Source organism: Schistocerca nitens, chromosome 2 (assembly GCF_023898315.1).
Source record: "Schistocerca nitens isolate TAMUIC-IGC-003100 chromosome 2, iqSchNite1.1, whole genome shotgun sequence".
Lineage (NCBI taxonomy): Eukaryota > Metazoa > Arthropoda > Insecta > Orthoptera > Acrididae > Schistocerca > Schistocerca nitens.
The window spans coordinates 696,293,563-696,320,744 of record NC_064615.1 but is presented as its reverse complement, the minus strand read 5'-3'; the positions used below and the strand labels follow the sequence as shown (position 1 = coordinate 696,320,744).

Below are 27,182 nucleotides of genomic sequence, written 5' to 3'. Positions count from 1 at the left end.
AGGTAAAGCTGATAAACTGCTGCGCGATGTCGGGACGCGAGAAGGGAGATGTTTTCGAGATAAGATACGGCACTACGCGCCATGCACTCATCAGTTACTGTGAGAAAAATAAGACGTATAACTAACAAGGTTTCGTGAATGGGGGTTATACAGAGTCTCATCTTGAAATGTGGCACTTACTCGTTGGAAAGAATATGAAAAAAAATAAGATGATGATGATTAGTGTTATAGGGCGCACAACAGCGAGGTTATCAGCGCCCGTTCCCAAAAGATATGTTGACGAGTGCAGCCAAGATCTGTTAAACAAGGATCAATTCAGAGCCGATCTATGCGAGAATTGTAAATGCTCAAATTTCAAGATTTTACACAGCACATCAAAACAGGTAGATAAAACTAAAAATAAAATACCAGTACAAAACAGGTAAAAATAATCAACTGTGGCTGGGTGACCACTTAAAATAATGGGTGACCAAACCACTTTACAACACATTAAGATCTCACTCCCAACAGTTTGGGAAGAGGTCCTGACATCACACAAAAACGTAAAACTATAGCCACACTCGCCTCATTATAATTTAAAATAGAGGGCAGGTCTGGTGGGAAACTTAAATCTTCCCTCAAACTCGCATATAAAACACACTCAGTTAAAATATGTCTTATCGAAAATAAGGCTGTTGTAATAAAATTTTTAACGTGGCTGTACTTCACCAACGGTACACGTAGAAACTTGAATAACTTTAAAACAACAGCCATCCAGTTGCAGGATTAATTCTAACCCTTTACCGTGTGTCCTTCAGCATGGTTTCGATAAATATTAATTTGTCTTCTTGAGAAGGGAAATGGACCTCTGAAAACACCTATTGGCATAAACGAATGTTGAAGCCGTAGGGCTTTTGTAATACCAGGCAATCAGGAATGCCACAACTGTTAGATCGCTGACTTTGGCTGTCATGGCATAAAAAAGTAGTCGCCTCCAAGTATTTCGATTGCTTCCGATATGCAACAAGCAGCGTCTTGGTACAATTGGCCAGCTTCTCGTGCAGGTATTGTACAATACGTTTGTTTCTCATTCCGCATTGCGAAACAAATGTGACAAAATTTTCTGTTAATTATTGATTTGAGTGTTATTTTATTAACCCCGGAGGAAAATTATGACAGACCACCTTCTATGCCTAAAAATTTACGATCACCAAAGCAAGTATTAAGTAAAGAAAAAAATATGCAAACATTTTAAACTTTTTGGTTGGAGCATCCTGAGTTTAAGTCTTGGCTAAAGAGCTGTAACAAGGGAGTTACAAACGTTTACTGTAAAATCTGTAGTTGTGATCTTTCGTGCGGAATGTCTGAACTAAAGAGACACAAAAAGTGCGAAGATCTCTAAGCAGAAGCCTTGTTATATCAAAATTTTTAAACATGTCATCATTTTTAAGCAAAATTCAGGATCATACCTTTAAGGTGTTATAAATGGAACTAAAAATGTGCAGATTTCATGCAAAAATGACATACGTATTGCACTAGTTAATAATTTTGTATCACTAAAGGGAAGCTTGTGTCCAGAGTCGTGATATTCAGAAGATGTCCTCTAGGAAAGAAAAATTCGACAAATATTTTACATCAAGCCACAGGATCGACCCATAAACAAGAAGTTACTGACAACATGAAGAAAAAGTGCTCTAATATAATTGTCTCGAATGAAAAACAGTCCACAGTTGCACTATGCACCATGGACTAGTGCTAAGTATTATGAGACAGCCTGCATCATTCAAAACAAACTGTGACCATGGGTGGCGAGCGTGCAATACTACCTGCAAGTTAATGCTTGAACATTAAATCTCAAAGAAAAAATCAAAATTAGACAGATATTAATTACATATACAATAGCTTCTATAGGACGTTCTGTAGGCCAATGTGACGATGGAACCACTTTAAAGTTAGCGTTATTAGGTAGTTCATAAAATTATTTTCTACCACTTTATAAGTAATTGAAAGATGTACTGGAACATTTTTGTTTTATAAAGAGGTTCTCTGAAACGTAATGCTAACTTTATTATTAGAATACATAGCAAGTACATTAAAATATTGAGATGAAATGGGGTGGTGTTCATTGGTATCGGTCTCTTTAGGGAATTATTTTTCTCTGTCTTTTTCCATTTTTCTGTGTCACAGGGGATCACTTAAGTTTTTATGATTTATGAAATGAGAAAAGTGATCAGTACCTGAGGTTTTATTAACGAGACGCATCACATTGCCGACTATGGTAGGTTATGATCTTGCCTGTATTCGGCTGTTATCAAAGAATGCACTATACAATGTATATGTATAATCAATCGCTGGGCAGAGTACGAGGAGGGGTCAGTAAGAGGTGAAGCTCTGGAGGTGAGTGCGGTCACAGACAGAGAGCGTGCTGCTGCATGACTAGCCATCGCTCACAGACTGGGGCAGAGTGTGGTCTCTGGACTGGAGGCGGCGTGGCCAGTACTGTGACGGGATTCTTGTCCAGTGGTGGCAGCGCCACTGGCCTAGGTCACCGTGCATTGGTCTGGAATGCACCCACCACGAATGATGAACACTTGAGTTGGTGATCGACTGCGTTGCCAGGTTCGAATCCTGCCTCGGGCATGGATGTGTGTGATGTCCTTAGGTTAGTTAGGTTTAAGTAGTTCTAAGTTCTATGGGACTGATGACAACAGCAGTTAAGTCCCATTGTGCTCAGAGCCATTTTTTTTTACTGCGTTGCGTAAGCAAATTATACGTTAACCTTGCGAATTATCGGAAGGCGGAGTGAAGTTTTGAACCAAGAATCTCGGTATTATGTCACACCAGTAGCAAGTGTTCGTGACCAAAAATGAAATTGAATTGTATTAGGGACGTGTTTCCGTACAAGCGTAACCTACCTGCCGGTGCACCCAGTCTACTTATAACTAAAATCGGTAGAAAGACGAGCTGCTGCACACTGTGGAACGTATTCACTACTACACCTAATTAATGTTAAGATCGGAGGGAGACGATACAAGAACTGCCGAGAACTTGACCGGTCGAAAAGGGAACATGTATATGAAGAAGTCAGCTTCATTTTTTTGTTGTATAGGTTAAGGCTAAAGGCAGACTGCATGTCTGCATGTATGAGAATTGTCATTAACAATAAAAGTACTTATTCAACAAGACATACTCTGTTTTAAGCTCATTTATTTATAGAAAATTTCAACTTGTATTTTTTTAAACATTGGATATATCAGTTTAATAAAATTTTAATTATGAAAGGGTTTTAATGCTTGTGAAGATAACTGGTTTAATGTGATCGAATTCATGCACATGCAATTTCAAGCAATTTTTAGTAGTTTATCACGCAGTCTGCACGGTCAAATGTTAGTGCAATTCGTGAGGTATCAAATGAAATTCATTAAATGTTTTGAGCACCAAAATTGACGTGATACAGCAATGTGTAACTGTTCAGCAACGTTGTATTTATCTCGGGCTGCTAAGTTCCAGATGAAGTGTTTAAAAGTGTTTCCTTCACAATCAATCATAATGCGGTACGTTGCGCTTCCGGTAATCTATGTCTCCTCCCATGTCATGGTAGCAGTACTACCAACAGAAGAATCCTGTCACAATACTGGCCGTTTCGCCTCCAGTCCCAGAGTCAAAAAAAGCTTCAAATGGCTCTAAGCACTATGGGACTTCAATTCTGCTGTCATCAGTCCCCTACAACTTAGAACTACTTAAACCTAAGTAACCTAAGGACATCACACACATCCATGCCCGAGACAGGATTCGAACCTGCGACCGTAGCGGTCGTGCGTTTCCAGACTGTAGCGCCTAGAACCGCTCGGCCACTCCGACCGGCAGAGTCCACTCAGTGGGCGGCTAGTCTCGCAGCGGCAAGCTCTCTGTCGTTGGCAGTATTTACTTCCAGGCCGTAGTTCACCTCTTTGATAACAGTCAATGATGTCTCGAACATAATTAGCGGAATCGATAAAGTGACACGGCTCAATTAATTATTGATATTACTATCGTGCTAACAGTCAATGATTTTATATTATTTTATTATTTTTTTGTCGCTGATGAAACATAATTCTTCGAAAGTTTCTACATTACTATAATTACTGATAAACCACTGATTTCATCTGGTGTAGAGAGCTTATGGACTATTGTACGAGGGGCATTCAACAACTAATGCAACACAAGTTTTTTTTTTTTTCCTTGTCAGCCAGTTTAGTTTGACAAAAATGCGGAATTTGTTGTGGGACATGGTAGAATATTCGTGCTTCTGCCTCTATAGTTTCATGAAGCTCCGATAGATGACTACTCTATATGTAGCAGCTGTCATTGAATTTCTTTCGGCGGAAAACCAGAGCATGGCAGACATTCATAGGCGCTCGCAGAATATCTAGGGAGATTCGGCAGTGAACAAAAGCACGATGAGTTGCTGGGCGAGTTGTATCTCTCCCAATCACAACGAGTTCAGCCAAACCTGTCCGATCTCCCGCCTGCTGGACATCAGCACATAGCTGTGGCGTGTACAATGTTGGAAAGTGCGGGGACACTCTCATTCGACGTGACACCTCGCTGGAGAACTGGAGGTCTTGGCTGGTGGTAATGACACACTTGTCCACCGTTTGGGGTACTGAAAAGTGTGCTCGTGTTGGGTTCCTTGCCGCCTAACAGAAGATCACAAAGAGCGTCTCATTGGTCCAATGGAGGATGCACTTCGCTGGAAACAGTGAGTGGATGATTCGGCGGTTATTAATGCCTCCCAGTAAGACTGCGTAAGGCCGTCGCATTGAACCGAAATTATGTTGAAAAATATGAATTTAAGCCAAAAGATTGGGAAATGATATGGTGTATTCGAATCCCGATTAAAACTAACCTGGTTTCAGAAAAAAAAATGTGTTGCATTACTTATGGAAAATTCCTCGTAAGAAATACCGGGTGATCAAAAAGTCAGTATAAATTTGAAAACTTAATAAACCAAGGAATAATGTAGATAGAGAGGTAAAAAATGACACACATGCTTGGAATGACATGGGGTTTTCTTAGAACAAAAAAACAAAGTTCACAAAATGTCCGACAGATGGATCTGGACAGCAGAACGTCAGTGACTGCGCATGACAATCGTGTATAAAAGGAGCTGTAATGAGAGAGAGAGAGAATCAGATGCGCCAGCAATCGTAGCATGTTGACAAGGTCACGATATGGGTTGGATTTACTACATCTACCGTTATCGGGCCTTTTTTCTTATAGGAAATGCGTGATTCTGGTTTTGTAACTGCTACCGTGACGGGTGGGAGGTACGCCGATATGTTACAGAATCGCATCATCCCCAGCCTGGCTGATAAATACCTGCTGGAACGTACGATGTTTATGCAGGATGGCTCCACCCCATATTGCTAGACGCGTGAAAGATCTCTTGCGCGCGTCGTTTGGTGATGATCGTGTACTCAGCCGCCACTTTCGTCATGCTTGGCCTCCCATGTCCCAAGACCTCAGTCCGTGCGATTATTGGCTTTGGGGTTACCTGAAGTCGCAAGTGTATCGTGATCGACCGGCATTTCCAGAGTTGCTGAAAGGCAACATCCGACGCCAATGCCTCACCATAACTCCGACCATCTTTACAGTGCTGTTCATAACATTATTCCTCGACTACAGCTATTGTTGAGGAATGATGGTGGACATATCGAGCATTTCCTGAAAGGAACTTCTACTTTGCTTTGTCGTATTTTGTTATGCTACTTATTGCTATTCTGATCAGATGAAGCGCCATCTGTCGGATATTTTGTGAACCTTTTTTTTTGTTCTAATAAAACCCCATGTCATTCCAGGCATGTTTGTCAATTTGTACCTCTCTATCTACATTATTCCGTGATTTATTCAGTTTTAAAATTTATACTGACTTTTTGATCACCCGGTATATGTAATTGTGAAGGGTAAAACGTGAGTGACAAAAATGTGACCAAAAGTGCAGCCATGTGACGGCCGCGGTGTTCACTCGCCACCTCGTGTTGTGTTCCAGTGGCGGTGAGCTCTCCGGCGCCGCAGGGTCAGCACGGACAGCCGCAGGCTGGCTCCCCGTCGACGCCCAACCCGGGCGGCGGCGGCCCCATCATCCGCAGGGGCCGCGTCTGGCGCGAGTGGCGCCGCGGAGACCCCACGCTCATCAACAGCCTCTGGAAGAGCAAGACGCCGCTCGGTGCGTACAGTCCACGGCGACACAGACACAGGGATAAATGGCGGCCAACAAATCACAAGGAATGCATTACTCTTTGACGGGTCATTGGAGACCACAGGCCCTTAATCCCAAATCTATCCGCTTACAATCTATTAATATTTTATTGGTTGAGCTCGGACTGACCCGGTGCAATGGGTCGGATCCCAAGCGGCATTCTCTACTTCAGAATAAATCTACACGAATCATAAAAATGGATATACGTAAGTATGTTTACAGGGTGGTCCATTGATCGTGACCGGGGCAAATATCTCACGAAATAAGCGTCAAACGAAAAAACTACAAAGAACCAAACTTGTGTAGCTTGAAGGGGGAAACCAGATGGCGCTATGGTTGGCCCGCTAGATGGCGCTGCGTTTTTTAAAAATAGGAACCCCCATTTTTAATTACATATTCGTGTAGTACGTAAAGAAATATGAATGTTTTAGTTGGACCACTTTTTTCGCTTTGTGATAGACGGCGCTGTAATAGTCACAAACATACTGCTCACATTCTTAGACGAACAGTTGGTAACAGGTAAGTTTTCTAAATTAAAATACAGAACGTAGATACGTTTGAAAATTTTATTTCGGTTGTTTCAATGTGATACATGTACCTTTCTGACCCTATCATTTCTGAAAACGTATGCTGTTACAACGTGATTACCTGTAAAAAACACATTATTGCAATAAGTGCTCAAAATGATGTCCGTCAACCTCAATGCATTTGGCAATAAGTGTAACGACATTCCTCTCAACAGCGAGTAGTTCGCCTTCCGTAATGTTCGCACTTGCATTGACAATGCGCCGACGCATGTTGTCAGGCGTTGTCGGTGGATCACAATAGCAAACATCCTTCAACTTTCCCCACCGAAAGAAATCCGGGGACGTCAGATCCGGTGAACGTGTGGGCCATGAAATGGTGCTTCGACGACCAATCCACCTGTCATGAAATATGCTGTTCAATGCCGCTTCAACCGCACGCGAGGTTCTCGCTTCCCGCGCCCGGGTTCCCGGGTTCCCGGGTTCGATTCCCGGCGGGGTCAGGGATTTTCTCTGCCTCCTGATGACTGGGTGTTGTGTGATGTCCTTAGGTTAGTTAGGCTTAAGTAGTTCTAAGTTCTAGGGGACTGATGACCATAGATGTTATGTCCCATTGTGCTCAGAGCCATTTGAACCATTTTGAACCGCACGCGAGCTACGTGCCGGACATTCATCATGTTGGAAGTACATCGCCATTCTGTCATGCAGTGAAACATCTTGTAGTAACATCGGTAGAACATTACATAGGAAATTAGCATACACTGCACCATTTGTATTGCCATAGATAAAATGGAGGCAAATTATCCTTCCTCCCAATAATGCCGCACCACACATTAACCCGCCAAGGTTGCTCATGTTCCACGTGTCACAGCCATCGTGGACTTTCCGTTGCCCAAATAATGCATATTATGCCGGTTTGCGTTACCGCTGTTGGTGAATGATGCTTCGTCGCTAAATAGAACGCGTGCAAAAAATCTGTCATAGTCGCGTAATTTCTGTACACGACGTTCAAAGTCGTCGCCATGCAATTCCTGGTGCATAGAAACATCGCACGGGTGCAATCGATGTTCCTGTAGCATTCTCAAAACCAACGTTTTTGAGATTCCCGATACTCGCGCAATTTGTCTGCTACTGATGTGCGGATTAGCCGCGACAGCAGCTAAAACACCTACTTGGGCATCATCATTTGTTGTAGTTCGTGGTTGACGTTTCACATGTGGCTGAACACTTCCTGTTTCTTTAAATAACGTAACTATCCGGCGAATGGTCCGGACACTTGGATGATGTCGTCCAGGATACCTAGCAGCATACATAGCACACGTCCGTTGGGCATTTTGATCACAATATCGACCTTTTCCGCAAATGGTAAACGGTTCATTTTAAGACGGTTAATGTATCACGAAGCAAATACCGTCTGCTCTGGCGGAATGTTACGGGATACCACGTACTTATACGTTTGTGACTATTACAGCGCCATCCATCACAAAGCGAAAAAAGTGGCCCAACTAAACCATTCATATTCCTTTACGTACTACACGAATATGTAATAAAAATGGAAGTTCCTGTTTAAAAAAACGCAGTTGACATCCGTTTGACCTATGGCAGCGCCATCTAGCTGGCCAACCATAACGCCATCTGGTTTACTCCTTCTAGCTAGACGAGTTTCGTTCTTTGTAGTTTTTTCGTTTGATGCTTATTTCGTGAGATATTTGGCCCGGTCACTATGAATGGTCCACTCTGTATATATCCCACATCTGTCAAAGCAATGGACTGATTCCATCCAAACTCGTTAGACATATCCTTTACTGTCTGGAAAGAATCACTGTAAAATTCTGAACCACCCATCTATCAGCGGCTTGGAGGTGAAACATCAGTGTAGCCCACATAGTGAGAATATCCACAACTTAGTCACCCAGTATTAAAAAATAAGGGCACTTAGAGACTTGCAACAAACTTTACTTATAATTTGAAATCTTTATTAAACATTTTTTCGCTGACAACATGACGAAAGGAAGAAATTTTCTCTCTCACAACTTTTTCGCTGTTCATGCAGTAAAACATCCACATGAAGCATGACGTTTCTGCTTATTACTTCTTTACAACTGTTTATATTTGTCACATTTTTCCGTACAATATTCACATTCCCCAGTGAATGTACCAGAAAAATTACATATCTGTGTGACTCTTAGTTCAGGAGATATGACGTCGTAAACGCTGAATGCGTAAAAAATTACCACGTCATGACTGACATCTAAATTTCTGACTTCGTTGTTACTAAAGCTATTCACAACACTTTTCACAAACAGTATCCCCATTTGCCGCTGAACGAATCTACAAAAGTATATCATTTTGCTACACACAGGTCAGGAGATTTGACGTCACCAACACTGAGATGAGTGAGAAACTGCCCAGTCATGCATGACCTTTCAATTTATGACTTCTTTACTACATCTATTCACAATACATTTGGCAGGCAGTAGGCACATGTACCACTCAACGCATCTGCAAAATTATATCATGGTACAGCATATAGTTTAAGGAGATACGGTGTCTTGAATATTAAGCTGCGTGAAAATGAAACTGCAGGACGCCATTTGCTAGACATAGAGCTGAAATACGTGTACAAATACTCGTGAAATAATTTAAATATGTGTGAAATATATTTTAAATTCACTTAGGGAACAAATCCATGGGTAGAAAGCTCATTCTAAACCCATGGAACATTTTCAATCAAATTTGGTACACTTATGACTTACAATCTTGTTATAAAATAGAGACAGAAGGGAGGAAGAGGAGATGGACATAGAAAGAGGATGAGATAGACATAGACAGGGGAAGGAAGAGACAAGCAGAGATATGGGGAGGAGGAAAATGGACACATGAAGTGGAGAAGAGGGACAGAGGGGAACGGAGGAGATGGACACAGAAAGGAAAGGTGAAGAAATCAACTGGGAGAGTGGGAGGCCAAGATGGACAGAGAGAGGGAGAGGAAGACGGAGAGAGATGAAGGAAGAGGCTGACAAAGAAAGGGGGAGGAGGAAATGGAATTAGAGGGGCAGGACGAGAAGAAAAGTGGGGTGAGGAGTAGATTGAATCAGAGGTGGGAGGAGTAAATGGACAGAGAGGTGCAGGATGAGACTGATAGAGGATGGGGGTGGTGGAGATTGACAGAGGGAAGGGTGGAGAGGACGGACAGGGAAAAGGGAAGACGGATAGAAAGAGGAGGGAAGAGAGGTGGATAAAGCGGGAGTGGACAGGAAAAAATAGGAGTGGGAGGGCGATAGAAAGGGGAGGTAAGATGAGGGACAATGATAAGGGGCAAGAGGAGATGAAGAAGAAGTAGATGGACAAAGAGAAGAGGGAGGAGGGGACGGACTAATAGAAGAATGGAATAAATAAATAGCCAGGCAACACCAGGTTTCTCAGATAATAATAACTGAAGAAATACACTGCGCAGCACATTAAAGAATCACTTCTTCGAAACCCACTAACTGTCTCCCATTGCGATGCATAATTTTAAAATTTCGTTCAGATTGGCGTACAAACTTCCTCTCTAAGAGCGCAAAAGTGTGGTGCCCTGAGTCGTCATCTTCGAGCCCGACGTTGCTTCAGACTGCAAGATGTCGACATACGAGAACAAAGGCAAACTCGGAAGCTCATGTGACGTGTAAGTTGGGTTAGTGAATTCACATCGGCATCAGATTTTAGCACTATTCTGCCCAGCACCAGCGCGGACTTATTGCACTATGGGATGGTCTCAATACCCTTCTTACTCCTTCTTTCGACGCCTATGCGATGCGGACCAGAACTGCGACGCGCGGCGCTGAAATCACCATGTTTTCTTATGGATGGCCGAGGAAAACACTATGGACACAGCGCCACTCAGATAGATACGATTAGGCCTCAGGCAGTGGCATAAATGGTGTCAATCAAACCATGCCATCCTTTAGGATGTCGATTCCCACACATTTCGCGATCAAAACAAAACAAACAAAAAAAAAAACTATGAGCAACAGAAGGCCGTTCTCGACAACCTTTGATACTACAAATATCCCCGGACGTTTCAACGCTTCTCTAAGGACATTCTGGGGCTGCATCTCGTTTGGACGGGATCATAGCCATTTGAAGTACAGCGTGACAGTAATTTTTGCTCTGGTGTACAGATTGCAATCACCAGTGACCGTTGAAAAGCACTCGACGAAATTTGAATATGATTCGAAGCAGCAAAAGGTGCTTACGAATTTTCAGCCCTCTTTTTCATGTGCTCCTGCTGCTTGATCGCGGTAGCGTTTTGACACTGACACTTGCATAAATAGGACGGGCAGCGATTGCGGTAGCGTTTGACATTGACACTTGCATGAATGGAACGGGAGATGGTCTCTCTTAGAAGCACACAGTTCTACAACAACCTTGTGGCACCCACCCTCGTTTCTTGACAGTTGTGAAAATTTACCTGTAAAGTAGTGCTAGGGGCCTAGAGGCAACTCTTTCACATCAATATTATTACAGATGTGTGCCTGCAGATGCCTTGGACTGTTTCACAGATTGTCTCTGTAAAGGCATACTTTTAAAAATCTCAATGTAGGTGGGTGTCAACGGTCTTGCCGCAATGCATACCCCGGTTCCCGTGAGATCGCCGAAGTTAAGCGCTGTTGGGCGTGGCCGGCACTTGGATTGGTGACCATCCCGCCGCCATGCGCTGTTGCCATTTTTCGGGGTGCACTCAGCCACATGACGCAATTGAGGAGCTACTCGACCGAATAGTAGCGGCTTCGGTCAAGAATACCATCATAACGACCGGGAGAGCGGTGTGCTGACCCCACGCCCATCCTATCCGCATCCTCCTCGGAGGATGACACATTGGTCGGATGGTCCCGGTAGGCCACTCGTGGCCTGAAGACGGAGTGAGTGCAACGTAGGTGGTCAGGTACAACTGAAGCTGCTCTTGAGCCGTGGGGTTCTTATGAAGGACATTTCGCCCTTTTATTCACGCAGTGTCAACGTCACACACTTCGTCTCCCCCCAACCACTGTTCCCTTGATCACGGAGCAGGAAGGCGTGAAACACCACTCTGTGTCGCTTCATAACACGTTAAAATATTGTAGAACTGTTTACAGCAGTCTCTTTTTTTTCTCATCAGTCTACTGACTGGTTTGATGCGGCCCGCTACGAATTCCTTTCCTGTGCTAACCCCTTCACCTCAGAGTAGCACTTGCAACTTACGTCCTCAATTATTTGCTTGACGTATTCCAATCTCTGTCTTCCTCTACAGTTTTTGCCCTCTACAGCTCCCTCTAGTACCATGGAAATCATTCCCTCATGTCTTAGCAGATGTCCTATCATCCTGTCCCTTCTCCTTATCAGTGTTTTCCACATATTCCTTTCCTCTCCGATTCTGCGTAGAACCTTCTCATTCCTTACCTTATCAGTCCACCTAATTTTCAACATTCGTCTATAGCACCACATCTCAAATGCTTCGATTCTGTTCTGTTCCGGTTTTCCCACAGTCCATGTTGCACTACCATACAATGCTGTACTCCACACGTACATCCTCAGAAATTTCTTCCTTAAATTAAGGCCGGTATTTGATATTAGTAGACTTCTCTTGGCCAGAAATGCCTTTTGTGCCATAGCGAGTCTGCTTTTGATGTCCTCCTTGCTCCGTCCGTCATTGGTTATTTTACTGCCTAGGTAGCAGAATTCCTTAACTTCATTGACTTCGTGACCATCCATCCTGATGTTAAGTTTCTCGCTGTTCTCATTTCTACTACTTCTCATTACCTTCGTCTTTCTCCGGTTTACTCTCGAACCATAATGTGTACTCATTACACTGTTCATTCCGTTCAGCAGATCATTTAATTCTTCTTCACTTTCACTCAGGTTAGCAATGTCATCAGCGAATCGTATCATTGATACCCTTTCACCTTGTATTTTAATTCCACTCCTGAACCTTTCTTTTATTTCCATCATTGCTTCCTCGATGTTCAGATTGAAGAGTAGGGGCGAAAGGCTACAGCCTTGTCTTACACCCTTCTTAATACGAGCACTTCGTTCTTGATCGTCCACTCTTATTATTCTTGGTTGTTGTACATATTGTATATGACCCGTCTCTCCCTATAGCTTACCCCTACTTTTTTCAGAATCTCGAACAGCTTACACCATTTTATATAGTGGAACGCTTTTTCCAGGTCGACAAATCCTATGAAAGTGTCTTGATTTTTCTTTAGCCTTGCTTCCATTATTAGCCGTAATGTCAGAATTGCCTCTCTCGTCCCTTTACTTTTCCTAAAGCCAATCTGATCGTCACCTAGCGCATTCTCAATTTTCTTGTCCATTCTTCTGTATATTATTCTTGTAAGCAGCTTCGATGCATGAGCTGTTAAGCTGATTGTGCGATGATTCTCGCACTTGTCAGCTCTTGCCGTCTTCGGAATTGTGTGGATGATGCTTTTCCGAAAGTCAGATGGTATGCCGCCAAACTCATATATTCTACGCACCAACGTGAATAGTCATTTTGTTGCCACTTCCCCCAATGATTTTAGAAATTCCGATGGAATGTTATCTATCCCTTCTGCCTTATTTGACCGTAAGTCCTCCAAAGCTCTTTTCAATTCTGATTCTAATACTGGATCCCATATCTCTTCTAAATCGACTCCTGTTTCTTCTTCTATCACATCAGACAAATCTTCACCCTCATAGAGGCTTTCAATTTATTCTTTCCACCTATCTGCTCTCTCCTCTGCATTTAACAGTGGAATTCCCGTTGCACTCTTAATGTTACCACCGTTGCTTTTAATGTCACCAAAGGTTGTTTTGACTTTCCTGTATGCTGAGTCTGTCCTTCCGACAATCATATCTTTTTCGATGTCTTCACATTTTTCCTGCAGCCATTTCGTCTTAGCTTCCCTGCACTTCCTATATATTTCATTCCTCAGCTGTCCCTAGTGGCTCTGACATATACACAAGATCAATATTATAGCCACGATGCACTCCAAATATGTGCGATAACGTTTAATGGGGATGCAGCCCCACAAAGACCCTAGGTGGGCTGAAACGTCCGGAGGTGTCAGCAGTGTCTAATGTTGCTGGATCGTCGTCCTGTTGTTCACTGGACTGCAATTTGTCGTTTCCGACCGCGAAACGGTTGGAAATCAATGCTGAGGGGGAAGGGATTGTTTCACTGATGTCGTTTATGACACTCCCTGAAGCCTGTTCTTGTCAATTCTGAGCGACAGAGGGTGTGAATTGTTTCCTTTGGTCACCCATAAGACTAGCGCTTGGATTTCAACGCCGGGCGTCGCGGTTCTGAGCTCCATCGCAGAGGCGTCGATAGGAGGGGTGAAATGTGTGTAAGAGGGGGAGTGGGGCAACCTTCCTATCGTGTGACACATCCACAGTGACGATGCTCAGAAATGTAGTGCATTTTGGTGTCAGTGTGACATCATTAACCCACCCTACCCCTCACGTGAACTTCTGGGCTCTGGACTTCGCATGTGTGGACACCTTGCTGTGTTGCCGAGGGTGCTCTCAGAGAGCCACAGTTTTGCACCACTACAGAAGAAGGTTGTGAGTACCTATGAGGCAGATTTGAAATTCCTACGACGTAATGGGACATAATTTCGGGGTTTCTAAAAGTATTGTCCAATGTAAATGTGGGCCTGCGGGGAGAAACTAAATATACAGAGTCAGTCACTAACTACTGCAACCTAGAATAACTCCGAAAGTATGATAGGAGTTGAAAAGTTTGTGGGACGTAAGTTGCATAGGACAACGGGGGTCATAATGTGACGTTGATTTTTTATTGCTTGGTGCGTCGCGTAAGAAAAAGAAATGCATATTTGTGGTAAGGTCTTATGGGACCAAACTGCTGAGGTCATCGGTCCCTAAGCTTATGCACTACTTAAACTAACTTACGCTAAGGACGTCACACACACCCATGCCCGTGGGAGGACTCGAACCTCCGAAATGGGGAGCCGTTCGGGCCGTGACAAGACGCCTCAGACCGTGGGCATACCCTGCGCGGCGGGTCGCGTAAGAGATATGAAGGTTAACTTTGTTTCTTTAAATGGGATGCTATAGTTTGGTACTTATTTTCTGAAAGCGGCTATTGAGACGAAACCAATGATGTGGAACAGTAAGGTCGTTCAAGGTCAACGAATGTCACAAAAGTGGCATGAACGTCCATTTACAGAAGGTGTTCTAAGTGATGGCCATTGGTGTCAATGCTGCGCTGCAGTTTTCTTATCTTGGATTGAGTGGTATTCGTTATCACTTCGGCACTTACCGAAGCACATGCTCTGACGGTTCTCTCTAGTATATCATGCAAATAGGAAATATTCGCCGAATGCTTGCCATTGACACGTAAAAACCATTCGACGATTTCGCAATACAACACTAATAGAAACATTAAAACTAGTACCGTCGAATCAAGCGAATATGTATGACGTATTCCTTCGAAGAACAAGTCGATAGGCTTCTCATTTACAAAGAATGTCAACGAAATTCAGTGAGAGCGAGAAAATTACAGCTGAAACATATCCTCAACGTACTCAACCTACACGTCGTACATTTAAATATTTGTATGATAAATTGAGAACAACTTGACCTTTAAAGCATCGGAAACATATCCGGCAAAGGAAAGTTATTAAGGAGGAAATGGAAACTGGTACTCTTGCTACTGTGGTTCGTGATCCTTGTGTTAGTTCGGATCAAATCGCAGAGGAATCTGGCAAGAACCATAGAAGTGCGCTTCGTGTTCTGCATCGCCGTGAATATCATCCTCACCATATCACTCTCCACCAAGAATTAAGTGGTACGGATTGTATTCGTCGCATTGAATTCTGCCAATGGGCTCAACTTCAGATTCAGAGGGATGACACATTTAAAAATTGGATTTTATTTTATTTACAGACGAGGCTACATTCACAAACCGTGGAAATGTTAATTTGTATAACATGCCTTATTGGGCAACTGAAAATCCATGTTGGCTGCGGCAAAAAATGGTATTCCAATGAAATAAACACCCTTAGCTGCTTACAGGCGTTGACATATGTCAACGGGGACAGATGAAAATGTGTGCCCCGACCGGGACTCGAACCTGGGATCTCCTGTTTACATGGCAGACGCTCTATCCATCTCTCTCTCTCTCTCTCTCTCTCTCTATATATATATATATATATATATATATATATATATATATATATATTCTCTATATATATATATATATATATATATATATATATATATATATATATATATATATAAAATCATTTTGTTCGCTTCCGTTCGTTGTATCTACTCGGGGCGGACTTCGTAAGACATCCGTTTAAGTTCGTTGATGATCGATTAACTCAGTTTTTTATTACAGAGGGCACGCAACCCTCTAACCGAACACGCTGAGCTACCGTGCCGCCATCTCAGAGCCACCGAGGACACAGAGGATAGCGCTACTGCAGGGATTTATCTCTGCCACGCCTCCCGCGAAACCCACATTCTCAACATATAGCCCCGCACTACATTCGTAGTGCCCCCGCTCATTATACTCTTTACTCGCGGCACGTTGCCGATTCCCGTAAGAGTTCGGGCACTGTTTGTGCATTCGCACAGAAGAAGAAGATGGTCAAGTGTCCGGTGAGCCTGAAATATATACTAGGATGGTATCTGTTCTTTCGGACATGTCCGAAAGAACAGATACCATCGGTGACCATGTAGCTCGTTAGAATGAAATTACAATGAAATGAACACCCTTAGCTGCATACAGGCATTGACATACGTCAACGGGGACGGATGAAAATGTGTGCTGCATGGTCACCGATGGTATCTGTTCTTTCGGACATGTCCGAAAGAACAAAAAAAAATGGTTCAAATGGCTCGCAGCACTACTGGACTTAACTTCTGAGGTCATCAGTCCCGTAGAACTTAGAACTACTTAAACCTAACTAACCTAAGGACATCACACACATCCATGCCCGAGGCAGGATTCGAACCTGTGACCGTAGCAGTTGCGCGGTTCCAGGCTATAGCGCCTACAACTGCTAGGCCACTCCGGCCGGCCCGAAAGAACATCTTAGTATAAGGTATATATACAAAAAATGGTAGTCGGTGAATGCATGATATGGGATTCTGGAGGACAGAATTATAGGCCCCTATTTCATCGAAGGAAGTCTTAATGGTAGCAAGTACACCACATTCCTGCAAGTAACATAAGGTCTGTTATTGGAAGAAATACCTTTAGGAACAAGGAACAGAATGTGGTATCAACACGATACGTGTCCAGCAAATTTTTCGCTGACGGCTAGAAATGAAGTGCAGAGACATTTCCTAAATCGTTGGATGGACGACGACATGTGTCGTGCGTGACCAGCTCGTTCGGCAGATTTGACGCCTCTGGATTTTTTTCGTGTGAGGATTCTCTATAAAGATATTCCAACTACACCTGAAGATTTGCGACAGACAATTGGCAGAGCATGAGCTTCGATACGTGCTAATGTGACAAGGAATACCTACTCAATCCATGATAAGAAGATTGCAGCACTGCGTTGATACCAATGATCACCACTTCGTACACCTTCTGTAAATGGACGTTCATGCCACCTTTGTGACCTTCGTTGACCTGGAAAGAGCTTACTGTTCCACACCGTTGGATTCGTTTCGATAACCGCTATCAGAAAATAAGTACCAAACTATGGCAACATTAACAAGAAAAGTTGACCTTCATGTCTCTGACGTGACCCCACCTAGCAACAGAAAACCAACGTAACTTCCTGGAAGATTAAAACTGTGTGCCTGACCGAGACTCGAACTCGAGACCTTTGCCTTTCGCGGGCAAGTGATCTACCAACTGAGCTACCCAAACACGACTCACGCCCCGTCCTCACAGCTTTACGTCTGCCAGTACCTCGTCTCCTACCTTCCAAACTTAACAGAAGCTCTCCAGCGAACCTTGCAGAACTAGCACTCCTGAAAGAAAGGATCTTGCGGAGACATGGCTTAGCTGGTTGCTCAGTTGGTAGAGCACTTGTCCGTGAAAGACAAAGGTCCTAAGTTCGAGTCTCGGTGCGGCACACAGTTTTAATCTACCAGGAAGTTTCACATCAGCGCACACTCCGCTGCAGAGTGAGAATCTCATTCAAAAAAAAAAAAAAACGTCATAATATGGCCCCAGTTGCCCCATGCAAACTTTTGTCCCACAACCTTTTCAGCTACTATCACACTTTCGGAGTTATTCTGGGCGGCAACAGTTAGTGACTCACTGTGTATGCCGTGGTGAGTATGGGATTACAGAGGTGTGTGCGTGTGCTGCTGGTTGCAGGCAACGCTGAGCCGTACATCGTGCTGGCGCTGCTGATCGGCTTCGTGACGGTGGTGATCGGCTGCTGGCTGTCGGACAACTGCTGGTCGCCGGAGCCGGAGCAGCTGGTGACGCTGGCATAGCAGCAGAAGCAGCCGCACAAGGCGCCGCCGCCGCTGCTGCGCCTGCCCTGCTGCCCGCCGCGGCCCCTGGCGCTCATCGTGCTCACGTCGACGGCGCCGCCGGCCCCGCCGCCGCCGGGGGCTGTGCCCGTGCCGGTGCTCTGCTGCAGCGCGCCCTGCGCCTGCACCAACCCCGTCTAGGGCGGCGCGACTGCAGCCTCTTAGAGGCTCAACTCCCAGCACACGAAGCGCGGGAGACACGTGTATTTCTGGTAGCATGTAGTGCCGCGCCTGGGCCACACTGTGTCACAAACCGTGAACCTCGACAGTCCGACACCAGAGCTAGTTTGCTTCGTTGTGAAACTGACGTAAGCTTCTCTGATTGTGGTATGTCACAGTAAGCGCTATGAGGAGCACTTTGAAGCAAAAACGCTGGTCGGAGGAAATATTTAGCTTTCTTAGAGTTTCAGCGGGAAACTAAAGCCGACTACCAGCATATACGAGAATTTTCAATGAATGAAAGCCGAAGTGAAGCTATAGGAAACGGCATACATTGTGTATGAAAAGTAGATGCTCTGATGAGCACAGTCAACAAACTGGAGAGATGAGTAACACCTATCCCGTGGTCAGACAGGTAGTTAATGTAAATACGTGAAACTGCTCGAAGTCACAGTATGTGCTGTTGCAATAGTTGAGAGAAGTGTAGGCCACTATTGCAGCATATACTGTAAAGTGATGCTAATCAATGCAGTAACAATTTTTGAACACGAGAATAAGATTACCCATTTATTAAATGCAGTAATGCGTTTCTGATTTTAAGGAGAAGATCATTGTATGTTCGTAAAGTGAACACTGGAAGTACCTTTGGATATATCTTTCATTATACGGAAGGAACGTCATCTGACAAAATGTGACGTATCGCCTTGAGGTATGAGTAGTGGCATCAAAACAAAGCTGACATGATACACACCGAGGAAGCTCGAAATAAAAATGTATCCAACTCTTGGGAAAGAAATATGAGGTATTAAGGAAGTGTATTAGATGCCGAAGAGGGGGACGACAGTACAATCAGAATCACATTGTATAAATCGTGAAATGTAAGAGCAGTGCTTATTTGTTTATTGTTCGGCTATAGCAATAGTGTTGAACATTTTCGCGTGAAATTAATGCTCTATAACTGCACAGCATTGTTACAATGAAGCTGATTTCCTTGTTATAGAGATGCTGGTGGATTAAAGTACCGAAATTAAGTTACTTTGAGGCTACTGTGACACTACAATCCACATTAAATATTTACCACTAAAATACTTAAGAATCTTCATACAAAGTAGACCGTTCACTCCTAAAAAGTTATTGCTGTGGCCTGTTGTGCAAGCTACTCACTTTGTTAACACTGATTAAAACGCGTCACATGAAAGCTAAAGCAAGTGCGTGCTGAGACCCATGCATCACAAGGTAAACGTTATTACTCTCAGCGTTTTGTTTTCGGTCTGCTTTACAAGTGATCTTCCATCACTGAATTTTACTTTTCGACCAGCTTTGTGTCATCCCACCAGTAATTCCAGAAGATCTGTCCAACGTATTTTTTATAGTGTTTGCTGACTGAAAAAATAGGATGATAATTCAAAGTATTGCAGTTAAAGATATCATTTGAATACATATTGTAGGATGGAATAGCTAATTGTCTTCAAATACGTTTCACATTGTCAGAAAAGCATCAATTTATTTTCTGTTTTTAAACACGAAGGAAACGTGCATACATGATTGCTTGCTATGCAATCGAAATTGCCCAACACGTTAGAGGTGGAGACGTTAGTCCGAATGAAGAGTGTTCTTTTCAGGTCCACACTACCCTTGCATCCAACATTCATTAATGGCAGAGAGCCTTTCAAAAGTTACGTACACGAAACAATTCGCCACGAGAATCTCTCTCTGCGTAGGAGAATCACTAATCGGGACACAGATATAGCAAGTAACCCAGGGCTTTAATTGATGACGACTGCAACAAACTATCTGGGATCAATGTGTTATTACACTTTTGTGTGTTTTGTATGTATTAGTGTTTTGTATGTATAAAATAGAATAAGCTTTGTAGATGATCTCGTAAAATCGTACTGTGGGCCGATCACCAATAACGATGATAGCTATTTACTATCGTCAGTAATGCTGCGAGGTGTTTGATAAAGAAAGGCCTCAACATTCCGTACATTTAGACCGTGATTAAAAGTATTTATTTTGAGAATGCTATATGCTTAATGACAGTAACAGCAAAGAATATTTCTGTCTATGGAGCATAAACGTAATCAGTGTGAGCGAAAAGTAATGTTAGTTAACAGATCCTGAAGTCAGAGGCCTAACAGAAATTTTAGCAATTAAAAAAAAGAGAAAGGAACATTTTCTTTTGTATAATGTATTCGCTTGGTGCAGGGCAAATGAAACGCAAAGAAAAATGTTTCCTTTCCCCTGCACTTCTGATTTTCAGGGTAAATATAATTCCTGTGACAGTTATTTTAGCTATTATGTAACCTGTGTAGTACGAGCTCTGCAAGGCATCTGTTCTTTAGACAGACTCCTTCGTTCCACGATAGATGATGTCATTTGTCATCATCATTAATTGCTGTGTTTGTATATCAATATATAGATAGATGTGAAAAGTTATAGATGTGATGTGAAAAAAATTTTCGTTTTCGCATGAGATCCATGTAAATGTGCACTCTGAATTTGATATTCATATATACCTTATGTGTCTCGATGTTCTTTATTATTCTTTGTGTGGAATGTTTGTCTGAGATCGTATTTTATATGTCAAATGAATGTGTATCTTAAACTTTATTATAAAATTATTTCATGTGTCAAATGTCATTTCATTTTGATTGGCCCCTGCAAATATCTCAATGTTTTGTTTGTAAATTAATGTGGACAGGAGTCTGTATGGAAGATGGTACTCTGTTTCAACTTCATTTATTCCCAAGGTTTTACATTTTGTGTCTCTGGTACTCATACCTGTTACACCATACATATTCTGACGACAATTTTAGCAGGGGGTGTGCTTGTCACTGGCTTCTTTAAAAGACAATTTCAGTAATTTTATTTATCTAAGGTGCAGTCACTTATGCTTTCTGCATGGATACTTGCTTCAGTGATCACTAACACTGCATTAAAACTAACAGAAGGCCTAAAATGTATTGTCTAAATTTCTGATTCTATCGTAACTCAGTAAAATAAAATAGCGCTCTAAAGTAAGAAAAATGTCTGAAATTAATTAATTAAAACTCATAAATGAAAAGTTTACTTGTTTGGAACATTGCATATGAAGTATGTTAAGACTGAGAAAGTAATAAAATACCTAAATAAAATTTTTAAACTAGAGTTGTAAACAGATCTATAACTATTTTCTTACTGTCTTTTTTGTCAAAAGGCTACATACATTTTTGCAGTTTCTGCAATGAATGAAAGAAACTTTCTTCTGTGACATAAATCTATATCTTTGTGGATGTAATGAGTCATTGGTCTCGTGTTCAAATGCAGTGTTTACATGTAAGACAGATATGTAAAGGAAAATATATGTAAATGTACATTAATTTTAACACTGACTTTATAACAAAGAAAATCACTTAACAACATTACTAGTTATGTTTTCTGCAAGAATGTCACCTAAATGTTCAGTGAAATAAATTGAGGAAAGCGTTGTATATAAAACAATGATTATTTGCTCAATACACCAGTAATAATCTAAAAAATGAGTCTTTTTAAATTTTTCCTTCAGTCTCCCATGTACCAATAAAAAGTTGCTGAAAGAAATTACCATTAAATTATATTATTCTTCTACTAAATCGACCACACAGTCAAAGAACAAAACAGAAAAATATGCAGAAACACTATGCAAAATAGGTAAGGGATATTAAAAGTGATGTCAGATTCCGAAAAAGTGAGAGCCATTTTTAAGTTATCATCCAGAATTAAAATTAAATGTTTATGATCGGGCAGAAAAAGTGAAGAAATCGGCTGACCCTTTGAATTATTTCCATTCAGTGGTGCTCTTCAGAAGGGGGTATAAATTTTCTGCCTTCAATTAACTGTTCTACTAATGTTTTTAAGAATGGTGAAAAGTTTTTCTAAAGCCCTAGAAAAACAAACGTCTAGAAGTCAGCTAATTACCATAGCGCACCAACAATAAAGTGTCTATTGAATTATCAGTGAATGTATCCAGATGTAAAAAAGTCATCATGACACAACTTAAAATAGGAATGTATCGTCACCACATATATTTATATTTTCAGTCTGTCACAAATATAGTTGCGGCGTGTGTTTCTGTCCGTAAGAGCGGCAGGCATAACAGTGACAACCTACCGGTATATTCATTTAAATTATAAGAAGAAGCTAACGGGTCGCCAACAATCATAGATCATTAAAAGTACTACTTGACCGCCTAAGTAGCATCAGCCATCGTGGGGAACCAATTACTGGACAGTTAAATACTAGTAGAATGTTCCAAACAAACTGTGACCTTGATTCCACTAGACCTGTTTTTCTTAAACTAATTCCCACGAAACCATTGGGTCTCGTCAAACATGTGCCTTTCTTCTTAACATTAAAGAATGTAACTTAAAAAATTACGCCACAATAAAATTTACAAAAACGACAGAATAATGACTAACCATCATTTGCACTCGTTTGTCTGAACAGTCGATAACTAAGTGACACGGATACCGAATAAGGTTGTCTTTATCGCCTGAGCGCTAGACGTCACATTCGTACTCGTTGGTACATTTACAACTATATATTTGCAAGAATTAGGGTTCTCAGTAGATGTACACAAAAAATAAATACTGCAACAGACTTGATGCCAAACCTATCACAACAACCGAGCTTTGTTTCATAAACCTTAATATCAAGTGCATCGACGAGAATAAGAAGACGTTCATTGATATCATTAATATTTAAATATGGAAGTAATGCTTCATTGTGGTATTTTAAATATAAATTTCTTTAAGAACTCTTAGGTTAATTTTGAAACAACTTTCGAAACAAATAAATGATATTTGAAATAATTGTCGGTTTTGATACAAATAATCCATTTACAGGGGTTTCAGATATAAGTGAATATTATAAGGGGTTCCAGTTCCTTGAAAGTTTAAGAAACCATGCACTAGTATACTGATCACAGAATAAACATAGATCAAACCCAGTGTAGTTGTTGAATAATAGGAAAACATTTTTGTTAACGTGTGACAAACACAGGGTGTTTGGAAACTCTCGTTGGACTTCTAGGACTTGTAAAGATGAGTGAATACATAATTTCTTGAATAGGAACCAATGTCCGGACAGTTTCAGTTCAGATATTTAAATCATGCACTTCAGCTTCATGTGTGACGCAGTACAGTTATTAGGTAACAATTCGGAAGTAACCATAAAAAACACTCATTATCACCTACCTAATCATATTTGTTTGTGTTAAAACAAAACATTACATGTTTACATTACTCCAGAACAAAATAGAACCAGGATACTGTTCGTACAGAACAGTATTGCTGCATTACAACAGCGGCTCGATGTGGCGACCATCAACGTTGTTTCGTTATGTTTCCTTTGGAATAGTTACCTAATAAATTAACGTGCGTCACGCTCAGCTCAGCTCCTCAAGCCGAAGTGGATGTGTTAACCATGGGAAGTGAAACCGTTGTAAAACGGAACCGTACTTTTCCGGACACGAATTCCTATTCAAAATATTATGTACTCACTCCGCTCTACAATTCTTAGAATTCTGTAACGAGACTATCCGAATATTGCTTCACCAACCACTGGGAATGTATGGACACTACAGACTATTCACACTGCAATACCAATATGAGCAACGAGTTGACACAAAAAAAACTTCGAATAATTGGTTCAAATGGCTCTAAGCACTATGGGACTTAACATCTGAGGTCATCAGTCACGTCTTAGAACTACTTAAACCAAACTAACCTAAGGACGTCACACACATCCATGCCCGAGGCATGGAACTATTCCCAACATAATATATACAAATCTTCTCTAACTCTGTGGACTAAACGTCTTGCCTAGTTACACGCCTTCCTCCTATCTTTTCCTGTGTGTAAGCTCCACAGCTCGTTGCGATACACATCCATTCTTTCTCAAGTTCGTCTCCAACTGACGAAAAATGTCTGATCTATCGCCTCTTTTGGCACATGCAGAGCGGTTCAGCTTACAAATGAGGGCAAATCTTATCTCCGAACACTTTTTGTACACTATGATTTTACTGTATTCATTTTTTCACTACTAACCAACAGGTCCTACTAAAATGTGCAGTATCAGCCACAGCTCAGATATTAAATACAAAACAACGGGCAATGACAGTGAAAAATTTTGACGCAAAAAGTCACCTTCAGTTTACCAAACACCTTTTCAAAAAGCAAAAAAGAGCAGAGGTTCACGGCACGCTTCTGCCCTTGGTGAGAAAAAGTGATATTCAGGGCGGAATAATCAGTAATAATCGATGAAAAGAGAAATCAGAAGACAGTTGAAAGCTTGGTTACAAACTAATCATTTGCATCCACAGAAAAAGTAAACTTAATTGAAAAAAGTGTTATGAAGATCTCTATGTTAGCAAGATATTCCGGATCAGTCCTCCATTCGGATCTCTGGAAACGGGTTGTCTATCAGTGAGGTGAACATGAGGAAATCATTGAGAAACTAATTAAACGGTAACAGGCTACAAGTCGGACCGTTAATGTCGGAAGTTTGAATGTAGCAGGGATGCTATAAAATCTGAAAAAAAAAAACAAAAACGTGAAACTTCAGTCTGGATACAGGAGTCAGAGAAGGGAAATCGAAAGGAGACAAGATTTCAGGCGTACGAGCTCACACGGTTATTCATTAGAACCTCTGCATTTCAAAAGACGACTGTGAGAAAAGTACAAGACACACAGAAAAATGACGCTTATAGGAAAGCTTCCGGGCAGATTAAACCTGTGTGGCGGACCGAGTTCGAATCTCCGTCCGGCACACAGTTTTAATAGGCAAGGAAGTTTCATATCAGCGCACAATCCACTGCAGAGTGAAAATCTCATTCTGGAGATGCTTATAGTCTTAGGAGTATCTCTCCAAATCTCGATTTGTGCTACGCACCCGTTGTCGTAGAGCTAGAGACTCGCGTGTGAGAACGTGGCTTCTAGTGGAACGAAGCGTGCGACTTTGTCCTTGAATTTGCTAAAGATGAATCATTTTTGAAAATTCAGCCAAGGTTTCGCAAGAAATATCAAGGCATGCCTCCGACATACTGAACAGTCCACGATGGTACAGAACGTTTCGTAAGACTGACTACTTGTGTGGTGCGAAGAACCGGCCGATCGAGGCCGTCAGTAGAGAAGGTGGAACGTGTGCCGGAATCTTTCGTCAGAAGCCCAAAGAAACTGATGACAAGTGCGAGGAGAGGACTGCAGATACCGCAGTCGAATGTCTGTGGCACATAAGACCCACCTGTAATTGGGGAACACATTCGTGATTAACGTGAAATTAACGCCTTCTGTGTCATGTCCTCTTCAAAAATTAATGGACCAATTTTCTTTGTGGAGAAAATTGTGAATAATTTGCTGTGCCTGTGCATGCTACAGTAGTGGCCTATGTGACAACTCAGCAAGACATCGGAGACTTCGTTTTGCAATAAGACTGTGATACACAACACCCCTCATTTCCGACGTTCGTGACTACCTCAGTGCCGAATTGGCATAGCGTTGAATCAGGCGTGATTACTATCATGATTCTTCTATTCGTCAGTGGCCTCCATGGTTACCTGAGTTAACTCCATATGATTAATATTTCTGGCGTTATGTCAAATATCAAGTGTTCCTGCCTTTACAGCCGTATAGTTTGGAAGAGCTGCCAGGATGGATAATAAATGCAGACGCTAATTCCACCGTGTCGTTTCGCGACGTTTGATGCATCATCAACGGAGCCCATATTGAGCACTCGTGATGCGCTTTAAAAATCTGAAGAGATGAACTGCCCACTATAATGTGTGTCTTTTCTGTAACTCTTAGAGTTTTCGCGCAGTTGTCTTCTCAAACTCCAGAGTTAATTATGAACCAGAAATCTGCTGACAAAAAAAAAAAAAAAAAAAAAAAAAAAAAAAGCGACGCACCACTACGGAGTTACGCAAATTTGTCAAAAATTGATATTCATATTCTTGAAAAAGTTGTTAGAGAATGGAGAAAAGCAGGTGCACCAGCACACAGACTGTGACCAAGACGTAAGGGCATAGATTAGACTGTTTAGCATTTGCTAATGACATGGCACTGATCGCACAAGACATTACCGATGCACAGAAAAAGCGAGAATTATTACAAGAGCAGGCAGCAAAAATAGGATTACAAATTTCATTTGAAAAAGCAAAATTTATGACTGACATCAAAGACGCTCCTTCTCATCTCAAAATTGGTAATAACTACATCTCTCGAGTAAAAGAATTTAAATATTTAGGTGAATGGATTGCAGAAAATTGTAATGAAAAGAAATCTGTCAGATCAAGAATCCAGAAAATGGAGACGGCGTTTCAGTTAACAAAAAAACATTTACAACACAAAGAGTGTGTTGTGGAACTGCAAAATACGACACTACACAACAGTAATTAAACCCGAAGCTCTCTACGCATCTGAGACACTAAAGCTTTAACACAGAACATTAAAAGAGGAATTAGAAGTGAAAGAACGTAAAATAATGAGGAAAATCCTAGGACCAAGAACTAAAGATGGTGTGCACATTCCAAAACCCAATGCAGAAATATAAAAAAATATCTCCAAAATGACAGAGCGCATGAGATGAATCCAATTCATGGGGCACTTAGAAAGAATAGACTCAAACAGGTTAACGCACAAAATCCATACATTTTTAGCCGGTCGGGCTGGCCAAGTGGTTCTAGGCGCTACAGCCTGGAACCGCGCGACCGCTACGATCGCAGGTTCGAATCCTGACTCGGGCATGGATGTGTTTGATGTCCTTAGGATAGTTAGGTTTAAGTAGTTGTA

At 41.9% G+C, this 27,182-nt stretch overlaps 1 protein-coding gene across 1 annotated transcript in view; it reads left to right on the top strand.

Moving 5' to 3' along the window:
* The window catches only part of LOC126236852 (uncharacterized), a 746,554-nt gene extending 728,377 nt beyond the window's left edge, over window positions 1–18,177 (top strand). The window contains exons 5-6 of the mRNA XM_049946461.1: window positions 6,011–6,187; window positions 18,056–18,177. Of these exons, the coding sequence (XP_049802418.1) occupies window positions 6,011–6,187; window positions 18,056–18,177 (299 nt within the window). The remainder of the gene's footprint in view (window positions 1–6,010; window positions 6,188–18,055) is intronic.
* Window positions 18,178–27,182: the final 9,005 nt, after the last annotated feature.